Source organism: Vulpes lagopus, chromosome 7 (assembly GCF_018345385.1).
Source record: "Vulpes lagopus strain Blue_001 chromosome 7, ASM1834538v1, whole genome shotgun sequence".
Lineage (NCBI taxonomy): Eukaryota > Metazoa > Chordata > Mammalia > Carnivora > Canidae > Vulpes > Vulpes lagopus.
The window spans coordinates 128156711-128174411 of NC_054830.1; the positions used below are offsets into that span (position 1 = coordinate 128156711).

The 17701-nt window shown below is 43.1% G+C and overlaps 1 protein-coding gene across 1 annotated transcript in view; it reads right to left on the reverse strand.

The window, feature by feature from the left end:
* Positions 1-17701, reverse strand: part of PHYKPL (5-phosphohydroxy-L-lysine phospho-lyase) — a 37980-nt gene that overhangs the window by 5351 nt on the left and 14928 nt on the right. Inside the window, exons 9-12 of the mRNA XM_041761553.1 lie at positions 2843-2997; positions 2337-2426; positions 650-780; positions 135-204 (exon numbers count right to left, since the gene is read on the reverse strand). Coding sequence (XP_041617487.1) covers positions 155-204; positions 650-780; positions 2337-2426; positions 2843-2997 — 426 coding nt within the window. The 3' untranslated portion in view covers positions 135-154. The remainder of the gene's footprint in view (positions 1-134; positions 205-649; positions 781-2336; positions 2427-2842; positions 2998-17701) is intronic.

The following is a 17701-nucleotide window of genomic DNA, read 5'->3' on the forward strand; positions in this document are numbered from 1 at the left end:
GTGGAGATTTTTCTGGGGGGTGGCTGGAGATGACCTGGTTAAGAGCAAGGTTTGGCTTGCTTGAGGGAAGGAGCCCCTGCTGCTGATGGTGCGGTCCCCAGTTGTGTGGGTTATGAGGAATAAGATCCACTCACCCAGGGGAGGACAGGATGCCTCAGGGCCGGAGCCTCAGGGTCTCGCAACTTCTCATCTTTCCTTCCATGTCTGAAAAACAGCACAAAGTCACCCAAAAAGGGTTAGCAATTCTCCAGTGTCCTTTCATCAGCTGGGTGCAACTCTCATCCCAGCAGCTCAGTGCCTGAGGGAGACCCCAGCCTTCAAGTGAGGCACAAAGGTCCTGCCCTCTGTCTACATGACTTCACTCATGACAGTGGGGTCTTTCACCCGAGCTCTGGTTCCCTTGCCCTGCATCCACAGTACCACTCAGGCAGGATGGCTAGTGCCTTCCTGCATGCCTGCCTGCTCGGTGCTCAGGAAGTCTGTGAGGTGAGTGCAGGCCTGGGCCCCAGGCCCCCCCCCCCCCCCCCCCAGCTCCCTGTTCCTGCACCGCCTGGAAGACTCCTGGCTAGCACCCTGGAACGTCCTATATCCTGGCTGCACGCAGGCTCTACGGACATAGTCAGCTGCTCCTTGCTCCCCACCCCCTCACCTGTCAGGATGGCATCCATCTTTGCCACTACGTGCTGTGCATTGTCCACACTGAAGCACATTGGGGGTTTAAACTTGAGGACGTTCCTTCCAGGACCATCAGTGCTCAGCAAAATGTAGTAGTCTTTCAGTCTGAGGAAAGGAAGTGGTGAGGCCCTGCTGCCCACCAGCCAGGGAGCCCTTCCAGGCCCCAGCTCTAGCTACCCTGGCCTGGGGGCCCCATGGCAGACCAGGTACTACCCTCCACCACTGGCTCACTCCCATTCCCACCTGCTGGTCCTTTGGGGTACCCTGTACCTGGCCCTCAGCATGCTGCTCCCACCCCCCAAAGGGGCCTCAGCTGCTCCATCCCTGGAGCCCCAGCCTGAGCCAGGACCAGCCCTAGCCTACAGCGTGGACAGCAAGCATTCCTGTGCATCAGCAGCACTTCTAAGCTGGTATGCTGAACCCCACGTCCCCCTCACTAGCTTCAGTAACTTCCTTGGCCAACCCTGTTTCTGCTTCTTGTCCAGAAGTAATCTTTGAAATCCCAAAGGACTCTCCAGTTTTAATTTCCGGTTCTTTTTAGGAATGAGGACTTAACCCTCAACATAACTGGTACCTGAAAATGTTAACATTCCACATTGATGCTTTAACCTAGGGAGGTTATTGGGCCAGAGAAAAGGGGTCTGACGAGATTCTATTTACATTCTGACACCACTTCCAATCTCTCATTCCTTTTTTTGTTTAAGCTTGTCAGGCTGGCTCCTTTCTCCCATACCATTCTTCCTGGCATGGACTGTGGTCCTAGAAAGAACAATATCTGGACCTTAATCCAGCCCTGCCACCAGCAAGCATGGCAGCCGCAGGTGCCACACCTGCCCCTGGTCTAGTCTCACTGATGGCACTAAACTCAAGGTGGGTGTGAGGTGGGAGTCAGGCTGGGCCTCATGGCTGGCTCCCTCCTTCCCCTGATCCCATTGATTCCAGTCCTGAGGCTCCCTGGGGGGAGGCAGTAGGTGTGCCTGCCAGCAGAGGCAGGGCTCGGCGGAATACAGGAGGGGCCTGTCTCAAAAATCCCAAGAACATTATTACATTGTTTCTGTTCACATGATCTCAAAACAGAATGATGTATGTTTTGCAATTGGAATAAGGACATAATCAGACACCAGGAGGGTTTCCTCAGGTTCGGCTCCTGCCTTGGATCGAGGGAAGGAACACGCAGGCTGGGGCTGGGGATTTTGGAGTCTGGAGGTCCCAGTCATCTAGAAGCCTTCCACCTAGATGAGCAGGAGGTCTGTCCATCCCAAAAACCCGCTGCTCTGGGATCGGGACCCCCCAGTCTGGCTCTGCCACAGCCCCTGGTGTGACTGTGAAGCTGCTTCCCCTTGGGCACCTGGGGAACGTGAAATACGGCTTTTCGGTCTGAGAGCCCCTGTGGCTATGGCATCCTTGGCCGAGAATGGCCTGCACCCATCAGAAGCCTTTGGTGCAGGGCACAGGCCACGGAGCTGACCGGGCTGCTTTTCCTGTCTGGAGTTGAGTGGTGCCCAGATGGGTGCTCCCTTCCTGCTCAGGCTGATGTCAGCTCCTTCAGGCAAGCCCTCTGTGAGCCCTGAGTGCCCAGGAACACAGTGACAAGAGCAGAAGCAGGAAGGAGGCTCTTTCCCAGTCAGGGTCCTAGATGCTGCGAAGGTCACCAAGAATACCTGGACACCACGTAGTTTGCCTCTTCAGTTGCTGGCGTCCTGGTTGCCTCGTCTTTGATCAGATCCACACCAATAAAGAGCCCAGTGCCCCTAGAGCAGAAAGGTGACATCTTAGGAGACCAGGCCTGGTGGGGGTGGACCCTGGTCCTTGCTCTCCTCCTCTGCCTGGGCCTGTGGGAAGCACCAGGGCTTGTTCTCTGCTTCCTGGGCAGGTTGAGAGCCATAGAACCCTCAGATGGTGATGACCTAGTCCCAGGGAGTAACTGCGAGGGGAAGGGCCCCAGGTGTGACCGAGGAAAGGTTGGGGGTCAGAGCCAAGTCTGACCCTGGTTTTCCCTCCCCTAGAAGTGTCATCTTGGGCCAGAGCGCACCTCAGTGCTTTAGTTCCTCCTCTGTGAAGATGCAAGTCCCCACCAACCCAGGTGCTTAGGAGGTGACAGAAGAAACCGCACTTGGCCGCTGGCAGGTGCTTAATCAGTGGGTAATGACTGCTGCCCCAGTCTCACCTGACGTCCCCGATGATCGGATGTTTGGCTTTCTGCTCCTCAAGGAGCTCCATCAAGTAGCTGCCCACAGAGGCGGCATGAGCCTGCAGCTGCTCCTTCTCCAGAACATCTAGGACGGCCAGGCCTACAGCACAGGATACAGGGCTGCCCCCAAACTGAGCCAGGGGACAAAGCGCATGTCAGATGCTTGGAAAAGCAGGCCACGCTCCAGGGAGCATAAGGGCAGCAGAACTGCCACACGCATTCTGAGGGCAGCGACAAGCACAGGCCTGCACCCCTCAGAACTCAGTACTTTGGGGGTAGACAGGGTTCTCCTGAAGCCCCTGTGGGCTGTCCTCGTTTTTCCGGTGCTAATGTGACTATAACTCAGGTAAGGTACCTCCAGGGGTACAAGAGGAGCCCCAAGAGACCAAATCAGAAGAGAAGGTGTGCTGTGCATTCCCATAGCTGGTTTTTCTTGAGAGGCTTTAGGAAGCCCCATCTCACAGGTTGGGCCTAGACCCAAAGCATCAGACTAACCCCCATCACCTTAAAAAGGGGGTCAAGAGCAACATGCCAGAGCCGCACCCAGGAAAGGCCACTCTGTGTAATTTGACTCAAGGCTCTATAGTTTGAGCTCAGGGCATGTTTTAGGGCACAGAACATAAGCTGGTTGCCTGTAAGCCACATGTGGCCTGAATATTCATTTTGTTTGGCTTGTATGACATTATCGAAAGCTTTGAATTAGGTGCTAATGTTAAATATGTAGTCCTGAGAATAAACCTGGCCTATCTGGCTACACTGGCAGGGGCTGTCCCCCTTCAGACACCCTGGCTTGCTCTGACTCACTTCCTCCACCTGGTCCTGCAGGTGTCCGAGTGGGGACCTGTGTTACAGAGAGTCAGGAGCAAGGGTGTCTCTTGCAGAGTATTTTTTAAAACTATATTGAAAAAGAAAACTTTGGGATCCCTGGGTGGCGCAGCGGTTTGGCGCCTGCCTTTGGCCCAGGGCTTGATCCTGGAGATCCGGGATCGAATCTCACATCGGGCTCCCGGTGCATGGAGCCTGCTTCTCCCTCCGCCTGTGTCTCTGCCTCTCTCTCTCTCTCTCTGTGTTCCTATCATAAATTAAAAAAAAAAAAAAAAAAAAAAAAAAAAATTATTTAAAAAAAAAAAAAAAAAAAGAAAACTTTATTGAGGCAGAGTTTACATACAAGAAGCTCCAAATGTTTCCAGCATATATAGTTCATTGCAACTGGACAAGTACATGTACCTAGGGGACCTCCACCACAATGAAGATACAGAACATTTCTATCACTTTCCAAAGTTCCTTGTGCCCCTCCACTACAGGCTTATCCAACCACTGACCTGCTCTCTATCACTATTGTTTTGCTGTTTCTGGAATATCCTACAAACAAAATAACAGAGTACATGCTTTTCTGTGCCTGGCCACTTCTGCTCAACACGTTTTTGCAATTTCCTATCTTGTCCTGTGTATCAACAGCATGTGTTCATGTCATTGGTGTCTAGTATTCCACTGTATGGACGTACAGTCATTTGTTTATCCAATTTCCTGTTAATGGTCCCTTGGGTTATTTTGAGTTTGGGCTATTATGAATAAAGCTGGTAAGAACATTTATAACAAATCTTTGTGTAAACAGAGGTTCTCATTTCTCTTGGGTAAATACCTAGGAGTGCAGTTGCTGGGTTGTAATAGTAAATGTGTATTTAGTTTTATAAAAAAATCGTGAAGCTTTCCCAAAGTAGTTGTGTCTTATCACATTCCCATCATTAGCATACAAGATTCCAGGAGCTCTCATGGAATGATTGGAAATTTCAGTCTTTTGAACTGTAGCCATTCAGTTGGGGGTGTCATGGTGTCCTGTAGATGGGCTTCAGAGCTGGTGTGCAGAGCCCCATACTTGAGGTCATCACAGGCTTCCCAGGTGATTCTGCCAGGAGGCAGATTTCTGATATGCCCAAAACAAATTACGTGTGAGACGAACAAGGGGATGGGCCGATGCTACTTACTGTATAGTATTAACTGTGAACTTAAAGAGGTAGAGTATATATATATATATTAGTAGTATCTTTTGTTTAGAATCATGACCTGGCCAAGATGCTGAACTAGCACAATAGGTAGATCGTTGCCCCAAGATCACCCCAGAGGAGCAACAGGAAGAAAATGAACAAGGTTTGACACAGTTCTGGGAATCTAGAAGGTCATGTGTACACATAGGGCTATGTTCGTGTCCTGTGCCATGTGCATGTTCAGGAAAGACCTGAAAAGCTCTAAGCTCCTGCCACCGGCTGCCTTGAGGCTCTGCAGGAGGAGGAAGTAAAGGCTGAGGCAGAGTAATAAGCTGCTTGGCTGAGTACTGAACTAACACACGGAACTACTTGTCAAAGGCTGAGACACAGATTTTTAAGGAGGTATCTGTCCAATCATTAGATGATCATTAAGCCAGCCAAGCAAAGGCTACATACAGAACTAGTTCAGAAATGGCACTATACAGGTAGTAATAAAAAACACCACCAAACCATAAGGAGGGAATATGATTTCCAAGGTTGACAGATTATTTAAAATGTCCAGGTTTCAACAGAAAATTATGAAACGGGGATCCCTGGGTGGCGCAGCGGTTTAGCGCCTGCCTTTGGCCCAGGGCGCGATCCTGGAGACCCGGAATCGAATCCCACGTTGGGCTCCCGGTGCATGGAGCCTGCTTCTCCCTCTGCCTATGTCTCTGCCTCTCTCTCTCTCTGTGTGACTATCATAAATTAAAAAAAATAAATAAAAAAAATAAATAAATAAAATTATGAAATATGCAGGAAGCAAGACTCCTATGTGGGGTGAGGAGCAATCAGTAGAAACTGTCCTTGAGGAAGCCAAGACGGCAGCCTTATTAGACAAAGACATTAAATCAGATGGTATGCATATATTAAAACAACTAAAGGAAACCATATTGCAAGAACTAAAAAGAACTAAAAAGCAATGCATGAAGATGACGTATCACCAAATACAGAATATCATTAAAGAAAGAATAGAAATTCTGGAGTTGAAAAGCACAGTAACTATAACGAAAAATTCACCAGAGAGGCTCAACAACAGATTTGAGCAAACAGATGAAGGAAATCAGCAAATCTGAAGATAATGTCAATCGAGACTGGTCTGATAACCAGAAAGAAAAAATTAAAAAATGAACAGAGCTTCAGCAACCTGTGGAACACAATGAAGGAAACCATTTGCAAACAGGAGTCCCCAGAAGGAGAGGAGGAGAGACACAAAGACAGAGGGTGGGAGAAATGGGTGAAGGTGGTCAAAAGACAACAAATTTCCAGTTATAAAATAAGTAGTTCATGGGGAGGTAATGTACAGCATGGTGACTATAGTATTATGTATCTGAAAGTTGCTAAGACAGATTTCAAAGTTCTCAGATGAAAAAAATCATAGGTACATATGATGATGGATGTCAACTAGACTTGTGCTCATTTCACAATATATACAAATAATTGAATCATCATGTTGTATGAAACTAATAGAATACTGTATGCCAATTATATCTCAATTAATAAAAAATACTGAAATCAGCATGAGAAGTGACTTGTGCAAGAGATCCTCAACAAGATTAATAGCTGATTCCTCATCCGAAACAATAAAGGCCAGAGGCAGTGGGATGAGATATTTAAAGTAATGAAAGAAAAAGACTGCCAGTCAAAAATTCTATATAAAAGAATCCTTTAAAAATAAACAGGAACCTGGGAAGTCTGGGTGGCTTGGTGGTTGTCTGCCTTTGGCTCAGAGCATGATCCCAGAGTTCTGGGATCGAGTCCTGCATTGGGCTTCCTGCATGGAGCCTGCTTCTCCCTATGCCTATGTCTCTGCCTCTCTCTCTCTCTGTCTCTCATGAATAAAATCTTTTTAAAAAATAAAAAAATAAACAGGAAACTAAAACAATTCCAGATAAATATAAACTGAAAAAATGTGTCACTAACATACTTTACAAAAAATACTTGTGGTATATCCTCAGGCTGAGATGAAAAGGCATCAAATAACTCAAATCCACATGAAGAAATAAAGAACACTGGTAAAGACACAGAGGTTGAAAGCAAAAGGGTGGAGAAGATAAACCATGCAAACAGTAACCAGAAGAGTTGGAGTAGCTGTGCTAATATCAGACATAAAAGACTTGCAGCTTAAAATTAGTATTAGCAACAGAAAGAAACAGAATGTCAAGAGTCAGTCACAAGGATATATAATCATTACAAACACATGTGTACGTAAAAACTGAGCCTCAAAATACATAAAGCAAAAACTGACAAAACTGAAAGCAGAGATGTACAATTCAGTGACAAATGGAGAGTTCATTCTCTCATTTTCAGTAACTGCTATGACTGAACAGAAGATCAACAAGGAAACAGAATTGAATGACACTATAAACCAATTTACACCTAACACAGAGCACTCGAAAAAAAGAATAAACACTTTTCCCAAGTGCACCAATGGGTCAAAGAGGTCACAAGGAGATGAAAATATATAGATGAATGAAAATGAAAAAGGCATACTAAAACTTATGGGATGCAGTGAAAGTAGTATGAATATGAAAATTTATGTCTGTAAGCATGTATGTTAAGAAAGATGAAAGATTTCAAATGAATAGTCTAACTTTCCACTTTAAGAAACTACAAAAAAGAGCAATCAAAACCAAAAGCAAGCAGAAGGAAAGGAATCTTAAAGATTGAAGTGGAAATAAATAGAAATATAGAAAAAAGAAAGAAAAAAAATTACAAGCCAGTAACTAGAAATAAGGAACTACAAGAAAGAAAAAAAAAATCTCATTGGAAAAGGCAAACATAGAAAAGGTAGTGGATCAACTATTTATAAAATTAATGAGGGTTAAAGACAAAAGTACTAAAATCTATATCTGCAACAATTAATGAATACACAAAACAGACAGATGCCAGAGAGATGTAGAGACATAGGCAGAGCAGAGGGAGAAGCAGTCTCCCTGCAGGGAACTTGATGTGGGACTTGATCCCAGGACCCTGGGATCACAACCTGAGTTGAAGGCAGATGCTCAACCACGAGCCACCCAGGTGCCCTTATACACAGGTTGTTGTTTAGGAGCCTCAGGGTAACCACAAACCAAAAACCTGTATTAGCACACCAAAAATAAAGGAATTTAAACATAACACTGAAGAAAGTCATCAAATCACAAGGGATGAGAATAAGAGAAAAAGGAATAGAGAACTGGAAAAACAACCAGAAAACAGCGAACAAAATGTAAGTACTTACCTATTAATAATCAGTATAAATGTAAATGGACGAAATGATCCAATCAAGACACAGGGTGGGTGAATAGATTAAAAAAAACTCAGTACCCATCTATATGCTGCTTACAAGAGACTCACTTCAGCATTAAAAGACACATACAAACTGAAAGTAAAGAGATGGCAGAAGATATTCCATGCAAACAGAATTGAAAAGAAAAGGGGGGGTAGCAATACCTCTGTCAGACAAATAAACTATTTTTTTTTAATTTTTATTTATTTATGATAGTCACACACACAGAGAGAGAGAGAGAGAGAGGCAGAGACACAGGCAGAAGGAGAAGCAGGCTCCATGCACCGGGAGCCCAACGTGGGATTCGATCCTGGGTCTCCAGGATCGCGCCCTGGGCTAAAGGCAGGCGCCAAACCGCTGCGCCACCCAGGGATCCCAAATAAACTATTTTTTAAAAAAGATTTTATTTATTTATTTGAGAGAGAGAGTGTGTGAGCATGAGCAGGGGAAGGGGCAGAGCGATAAGCAGACTCCCGGCTGAGCAGGCAGACCAATGAAGGACTCAATCCCATGACCCTGAGATCATCACCTGAGCAGATGCTTAACTGACTGAGCCACCCAGGAGTCCCAAACAAAACAGACTCTATTTTGTTTTTTATGGTTTTATTTATTTATTCATGAGAGAAATGAAAGAGGCAGAAATACAGGCAGAGGGAGAAGCAGGCTCCCTGCAAGGGAGCCTGATGTGGGACTCGACCCCAGGATCACAGGATCACAACCTGAGCCAAAGGTAGATGCTCAGCCACTGAGCCACCCAGGTGCCCCCAAAATAGACTTTGAAACAAAAAGTATAATAAGAGATAAAGAAGGATATATTTTTTAAAGATTTATTCATTCATTCATTCATTGATTCATTCATTCATTCATGAGAAACACACACACACACACAGAGGCAGAGACACAGGCAGAGGGAGAAGCAGGCTCCATGCCAGGAGCCTGATGTGGGACTCGATCCCGGGTCTCCAGGATCACACCCTGGGCTACAGGCGGCGCTAAATCGCTGCACCACCAGGGCTGCCCAGAAGGATATTATATATAAGGGATCATTCCAACAAGAAGATAAAACACTTGTAAATATTTATGCATCCAACATAGGTGCACCTAAACATATAAAGCAAATAATAACATATGCAAAGGGAGAAACTGAGAGTAATACAGTAATAGGGGGACTTTAACATCCTACTTACATCAACAGATCATCCAGACAGAAAATAAAGAAACTTTGGCCTTGAATGGTACATTAAACCAGATGGACTTAAAAGAACATTCATAATATTCCATCACAAAAACAGCAGAATATACATTTTTTAAAAAATATTTTATTCAAAAAATATTTCGTTCGTTTATTCATGAGAGAGAGAGAAAGAGAGAGGCAGAGACACAGGCAGAGGGAGAAACAGGCTCCATGCAGGGAGCCCAACGTGGGACTCAGTCCTGGATCTTTAGGATCATGCCCTGGGCCGAAGGCGGTGCTAAACCGCTGGGCCACTGAGGCTGCCCAGAATATACATTTTTTTTAAGTGCACATGGAACATTCTCCAGTATAGATCATAAGTAAGGCCATAAAACAAGTCTCAAGAAATTTAAGATGAATGAAGTCACACTGAGCATCTTTTCCAACCACAACAATTTGACAGTAGAAATCAATTACAATAAAAGAAATGGAAGAAGTGCAAACACATGGAGGCTAAACAAGATGCTGTTAAATAACCAATGGGTCAATGAATAGATCAAAGAGGAAATGAAAAAATACCTTTAGACAAAAAACACAATGCTCCAAAATCTATGGGAAATAGCAAAAGCAGTTTTAAGACGGAAGTATAGTGACACAAGCAAGAAACAGGAAAAATCTTAAATAAACAACGTAATCTCACGCCTAAGGAACTAGAAAAAAAAAAAAAAAAGAACAAAGCCCAAAGTTAGTAGAAGGAAGAAAATAAAGATCAGAGTGGAAGTAAATAAAATAGAGACTAAAAAGAAAAAAATAGGGGCACCTGGGTGATTCAGTTGGTTAAGTGTATGACTTTAGCTCAGGTCATGATTCCAGGGTCCTGGGATTGAGCCCCACATCAGCTTGCTTCTCCCTCTCTTCACCACTTATGCTCTCTGTCTCTCTCTCTCAAATAAATAAATAAAATCTTTAAAAAAATTAAACAGAAAAGATCAATGAAATTAAGAGCTGGTTCTTTTTTTTTTTTTTTTAAGAGATTTTATTTATTCATGAGAGACACAGAGAAAAAAAGGTAGAGACATAGGCAGAGGGAGAAGCAGGCTCCATGCAAGGAGCTTGATGTGGGACTTGATCCTGGATCCTGGGACCACACCTTGAGTCAAAGGCAGATGCCCAACCGCTGAGCCACCCAGGCATCCTGAGCTGGTTCTTTAAAAAATAAACAAAATTGAAAAATCTTAGCCAGACTTGTAAAAAAAAAAAAAGAGAGAGAGAGAGAGAGAGAGAGACAGAAAGGATCAAATAAAATTAGAAGTGAAAGAGAAGTAGGGTGCCTGGGTAGTTCAGTCAATTGAGGGTCTGCCTTCAGCTCAGGTCATGATCCCAGGGTTCTGGGATTGAAGCTCCCTGCTCAGCTTCTTCCTCTTCCACTGCCTGGCACTCTCCCTGCTTGTGCGCTACTTGTGTAAAATAAATAAAATCTTAAAAAAAAGAAAAGCAAGAGAGAAGTTACAACCAATACCACGGAAATACAAAGGATAAATTAATTGGACAACCTAGAAGAAATGGATACATTCCTAGAAACACAATCTGGGGCGCCTGGGTGGCTCAGTCGGTTGAGCAACTTCCTTCAGCTTGGGTCATGATTTTGGGGTCCTGGGATTGTGTCCCATGTTGGGCTCCCTGCTCAGTGGGGAGACTGCTTCTCCTCTGCCCCCTGCCCCCTACTCATGCTCTCTTACTCGCTTTCTCCTCTCAGATAAGTAAAATCTAAAAAAAAAAAAAAAAAAAAAAAGAAACATACGCTCTTCCAAGACTACAACAGGAAGAAATAAAACCTGAAGAGATTATTACTAGTAAATTAAATCAGCAGTCCAAAAACTCCCCAAAACCAAAAGTGCTAGACCAGACAGCTTCACAAGTGAATTCTACCAAACATTTAAAGAGTTAATACCCATCCTTCCCAAAATATCAATATATTCCAAAAAGCTGAAAGGGAAGGAATGCTTCCAAACTTATATTTATGAGGCCAGCATTACCATATCTAAATCAAAGATACTAAAAAAAAAAAGAAAATTACAAGCCAATATCTCTGATGAACATAGATGCAAAAATCCTCAATGAAAATATGAGTAAATTAAATTCAGCTAATATATTAAAAGGATCATACACCATGATCAAATGGGATTTATCACCAGGATGCAAGGATGGTTCAATATCTGCCAATCATATCTGATACACCACATCAACAAAGGATAAAAATAATCCAATCAGCTCAATAGATGAAAAAATATTTGAAAAAATTCAACATCCATTCATGATAAAAACTCTAAAAAAGGTGGGTATAGACAGAACATACCTCAACGTTAATAAAGGCCACTGATAAACTCACAGCTAACATACTTAATAGGAAAAAGCTGAAAACTTTATTCCCCCCATCTTAAGATCAGGAACAAGACAAGCATGTCCATTCTTGCCAGTTTTTTTTTTCTCATTCTTGCCAGTTTTATTGAACAGTACTGCAAGTCCTAGCCACAGCAATCAAGCAAGAATAGGAAATAAAAGGCATCCAAATTGGAAAGGAAGAAGTAAAACTGCCACTAGTCACAGATGAGCTATTACAATAGAGGAAACTGTAAAGCCTGCACCTAGAAACTATTAGTATAAAGGAATTCAGTAAAGTTGCATGATATAAAATATACAGAAATCTGTTGTTTCATTTTTTTTAATATTTATTTATTTATTCATTCAGAGAGAGCGAAGAGAGAGGCAGAGACACAGGCAGAGAGAGAAGCAGGCTCCATGCAGGAAGCCCGACGTGGGACTCGATCCTGGGTCTCCAGGATCACACCCCGGGCTGCAGGTGGCGCTAAACCGCTGCGCCACCGGGGCTGCCCCCCCCCCCTTTTTTTAAGACTTATTTTAGAGAGTGAAAGAGCAGTGGGGAGGGGCAGAAAGACTCTTAAGCAGACTCTGTGCTGAGCCCAGAGACTGACGTGGGGCTTGATCGATCCCATGACCCTGAGATCACAAGTCTAGCCAAATCCAAGAGTTGAGTGTTCATCTGACTGCACTACCCAGGTGCCTCTTTTGTGTTTCTATCTACTAGTAACAAACTATTGCAGAAATTGAGAAAACGATCCCATTTACAACTGCATCAAAAGGAATAAAATAACTAGGAATCAGTTTAACTGAGGAGATAAAACACCTGTACTCTGAAAACTCTAAGACACTGATGGAAGAAATTAAAGAGTACAAAAATAAATGGTAGGATGTACTGTGCTCATGGATTGGAAGAATATTAAAATGTCCATACTACCAAAAGCAATCTACAGATTCAATGCAATCCCTATCAGAATACCCAATGACATTTTTTTACAGAACTAGAACAAATATCCTAAAGTTTGTATGGAACCACAAAAGACTTTGAATAGCCAATGCAACCTTCAGAAAGAGGAACAAAGCTGGAGGTATCATGGTCCCAGATTTCAAACTATACTACAAATTATAGCAATCAAAACTGTATGGCACTGGCACAACACAAAACTAAACATGTAGATGAATGGATCAGAAAAAAACCCACACCTATATGGCCAATTAATCTACAACAAAGGAGGCAAGAATATACAATGAAGAAAAGACAAACCCCTCAATAAATAATAAATAATGTTAGGAAAACTGGATGACTTTTTTTTACATCATACATAAAAATAAGCTCAAAATGGATTTTTTTATTTTTTCATTATTTATTTATGATAGTCATACAGAGAGAGAGAGAGAGAGGCAGAGACAAGGCAGAGACATAGGCAGAGGGAGAAGCAGGCTCCATGCACCGGGATCCCGATGTGGGATTCGATCCCGGGTCTCCAGGATCACGCCCTGGGCCAAAGGCAGGCGCCAAACCGCTGCGCCACCCAGGGATCCCTCAAAATGGATTAAAGACTTAAACAGAAGACCTAAAACCATAAAGGCCTAGAAGAAAATGGACAGTAAACTCGTGGGCATTTGTTTTAGCAATACCTTTTTGGATCTGGACAATCACAACAGAAGTAAAAATAAACGGGATTACATCAAATTGAAAAACTTTGCACAGTGAAGGGAAGTCATCAATGAAATGAATAGGCAACCTACCGAATGGGAGAAGATATGCAAATAATATATCTCCTAAGGAGTTAACATCTGAAATATATAAAAACTCTCAAAACTCAGTATCAATTGTTTTTTAGATTCCAAACTAAAGTGAAATCAAATAGTATTTGTCTCTGACTGGCTTATTTCACTTAGCATTATGCTCTCCATCTATGTTGCTACAAATGGCAAGATTTCATTTTCTTTTTTATGGCTGAATAATATTCCTGTGTGTGTGTGTGTGTGTGTGTGTGTGTGTGTGTGTGTGTGTGTACGCGAAAGAGAGAGAGAGGAGATAGAGACATCTTTATCTGTTCATCAGTAGATGGGCTCCTTCTTTATCTTGGCTCTTGTAAATAATGCAGCTATGAACACAATGGTGTATAGGTCTTTTTCGATTGGTTTTAATTTTCTTCAGATAAAGTCCTAGAAGTGGAACTGCTGGGTCATATGGTAGTTCTATTTTAATTTTTTCCAGGAACCTCTGCACTACTTTACATAGTGGCTGCACCAATATACATTCCCATGAACAGTGCGTGAGAGGTCCCTTTCCTACACATCCTCACCAACCTGTTATTTTTTTGTCTTTCTGATAACAGCCATTCTGGTAGGTATGAAGAGATTTCTCATTGTGGTTTTTTTTTTTTTTTTTAAAGGTATTTTTTTTTTTTAATTTTTATTTATTTATGATAGTCACAGAGAGAGAGAGAGGCAGAGACACAGGCAGAGGGAGAAGCAGGCTCCATGCACCGGGAGCCCGACGTGGGATTCGATCCCGGGTCTCCAGGATCACGCCCTGGGCCAAAGGCAGGCGCCAAACCGCTGCGCCACCCAGGGATCCCTCTCATTGTGGTTTTGATCTGCATTTCGCTGATGATGAGTGATGGTCAGTATATTTTCATGTGTTTATTGGCCATCCATATGTCTTCTTTGGAAAAATATCTATTCAAGTCTTCTGTCCCTTTTTCAGCTGTTTTTTTTTTTTTTTTTTTAATATATTAAGTTGTGTAAGTTCTTTTTTTTTTTTTAAATATTTTATTTCTGGGCAGCCCCAGTGGTGCAGCGGTTTAGCGCCGCCTGCAGCCCAGGGTGTGATCTGGAACCCTGGATCGAGTCCCGCGTCGGGCTCTCTGCATGGAGCCTGCTTCTCCCTCTGCCTGTGTCTCTGCCTCTCTCTGCATCTCTATGAATAAATAAATAAAATCTTAAAAAAAAATATTTTATTTCTTTATTTGAAAGAGTGAGCATGAGTGTGTTGTGTGGGGAGGTGGTGGAGAGGCAGAAGCAGACTCCCCAATGAGCAGGGAGCCCGATGCAGGCTTTGATGCCAGGACCCTGAGATCATGACCTGAACTGAAGGCAGACGCTTGACTGAGCCATGCATCTCAAGTTGTGTAAGTTCTTTACATATTTTGGATATTAACCCCTTACTGGATGTATAATTTATAAGTACTTTTTCCCATTCAGTACATTGCCTTTGTGTTTTGTTGATAGTTTCCTTCTGTTACAAAAGGCTTTTAATTTGATGTAATCCTATTTGCTTATTTTAGCTTTTGTTGCTGGTCAACTTTGACAAGGGTGTCAAGACCATCCAATGGGATAAAAATAGTCTTTTCAGCAAATGGTGTTGGGACAACTGAATATCCACATACAAGAGAGTCAAGTTACCCCCCTACCTCATACCATATACAAAATATTACCTCAAAATAGGGGATCCCTGGGTGGCGCAACGGTTTGGCGCCTGCCTTTGGCCCAGGCGCGCGATCCTGGAGACCTGGGATCGAATCCCACATCAGGCTCCCGGTGCATGGAGCCTGCTTCTTCCTCAGCCTGTGTCTCTGCCTCTCTCTCTCTCTCTCTGTGACTATCATAAAAAAAAAAAAAAAAAAAAAAAAAAAATTACCTCAAAATAAACCAAAGACTTAAGTTTAAGAGCTAAAATCATAAAATTCTTTTTTTTTTTTTAAATATTTTATTTATAATGGGCAGCCTCGGTGGCTCAGCGGTTTATTTTTTATTTTTTTTTTAAATTTTTATTTATTTATGATAGTCACAGAGAGAGAAAGAGAGAGAGGCAGAGACATAGGCAGAGGGAGAAGCAGGCTCCATGCACCAGGAGCCCGACGTGGGATTCGATCCCGGGTCTCCAGGATCACGCCCTGGGCCAAAGGCAGGCGCTAAACCGCTGCGCCACCCAGGGATCCCTAAAATCATAAAATTCTTAAAAGAAAGCAAGGTGGAAATCTTCATGACGTTGGATTAGGCAGTGGTTTGTTAGCTATGACTCCAAAGCACTAGTAAGCAAAGAAAAAAATAGACTCCCTCACAAAGTTGTTTTTGTTTTTGTTTTAAGATTTTACTTATTTATTCATGACAGAGAAAGGCAGAGACATAGACAGAGGGATAAGCAGACTCCCTACAAGGAGCCCAATGTGGGACTCGGTCCCAGGACCTGGGGATCATGCCCTGCGCCAAAGGCAGAGATGCTCAATTGCTGAGCTACTCAGGCATCCTAGGCTCCCTCAAAATTAAAAACCTTTGTGCTTCAGAGGAGACTACCAAGAAAGTGAAAAGACAACTCAGAAATGGGAGAAAATATTGCCAAAGTTTCTATCTGATAAGGATTAGTACCTAGGATATATAAAGAATTCTTGTAACTCAGCAAAAAGAGACAAGTAACCCAATTAAAAAACTGGGCAAAGGACATGAGTACACATTTTCCAAAGAATATATGACTTTGTTAATAACCACATAAAAAGAACCTCAACATGACTAGCCAGGAGGGAAATGCAAATCATCATGAAATACTATTTCACACTCATGGGGATGGCAGTAATAAAAGATGGAAAATCACAAACGCTGGGGAAGGTATGGAGGAATTGGAACCCTCATACATTTTTGGTGGGCATGTAAAGTGGTATAGTTAGTTTGAAAAAGTCCCGCCATTCCTCAAAAAGGAGGGTTGCCATATGATCCAGAAATTTCCCTTACAGGTACATACTCAGGAGAACTTTTCTGAAAATATATATCCAAACAAATACATGTACACAAATGTTCAGTGCAGCATTATTCATAAGAGCCAAAAAAGGGAAATAACCCAAGTGGTCATTAACTGAAGAATGGATAAATGAAATCTGCAATATTCCTATAATGAAATTTTTTTTTTTTAAAGATTTTTATCCATTTATTAATAAGAGACACAGAGATATAGGCAGAGGGAGAAGCAGACTTCCCACAGGGAGCCCAATGTGGGACTCCTCCCTAGGATCCGGGGATAATGACCTGAGCCCAAGGCAGATAGATGCTCAACCGCTGAGACACCGAGGTGTCCCACAAAGGAATTATTTTCATTCCTAAGAAAGAATTAACCACCGATGAACCTTGAAAGTATGACAGGAGTCAGACACAAAAGGTCACATGGTTTTGTGATTCATTATGAAATGTCAAAAATAGGCAAATCCATCGAGGCAGAAAGGAGGTAGTGACTGCTAGGACTTAGAGAAGGCAATGGGGAGTGAGTGACTGCTAATGCATATAGGGCTGCATTTTGGGTGATGAAAATGTTCCAGAATTAAGACAATAAAATGATGGTTGCACAACATGGTGAGTATACTAAAACCCACCGGTTTATACTTGAATTTGAACCTACTGAATTTGTAGTTAAAGTTTATTTATTTATTGAAGTAATCTCTACACACAATGTGGTGCCTGACCTTACGACCCTGAGATCAAGAGTTGCACATTCTTCCGACTGAGCAGGCCAGGTGCCCCTGAATTCTTATTTAAAAGAGTGAATTTGGGCAGCCCAGGTGGCTCAGTGGTTTAGCGCTGCCTTCAGCCCAGGGCGTGATCCTGGAGACCCGGGATCAAGAACCACGTCAGGCTCCCTGCATGGAGCCTGCTTCTCCCTCTGCCTGTGTCTCTGCTTCTCTCTCTCTCTCTCTGTGTGTGTCTCTCTCATGAATAAATAAAATCTTAAAAAAAAAAAAATAAAAGAGTGAATTTGGGCAGCCCTGGGGGGAGGAGGGGCCTCAGTGGTTTAACCCCGGCCTTTGGCCCAGGGCCTGATCCTGGAGGCCCCGGATCCAGTCCACGTTGGGCTCCCTGCATGGATCCTGCTTCTCCCTCTGCCTGTGTCCCTGCCTCTCTTTCTCTCTCTCATGAATAAATAAATAAAATCTTAAAAAAAAAATAAAAAAGTGAATTCTTTGGGTATGTAAATTATGTCAACTGAAAAAGAA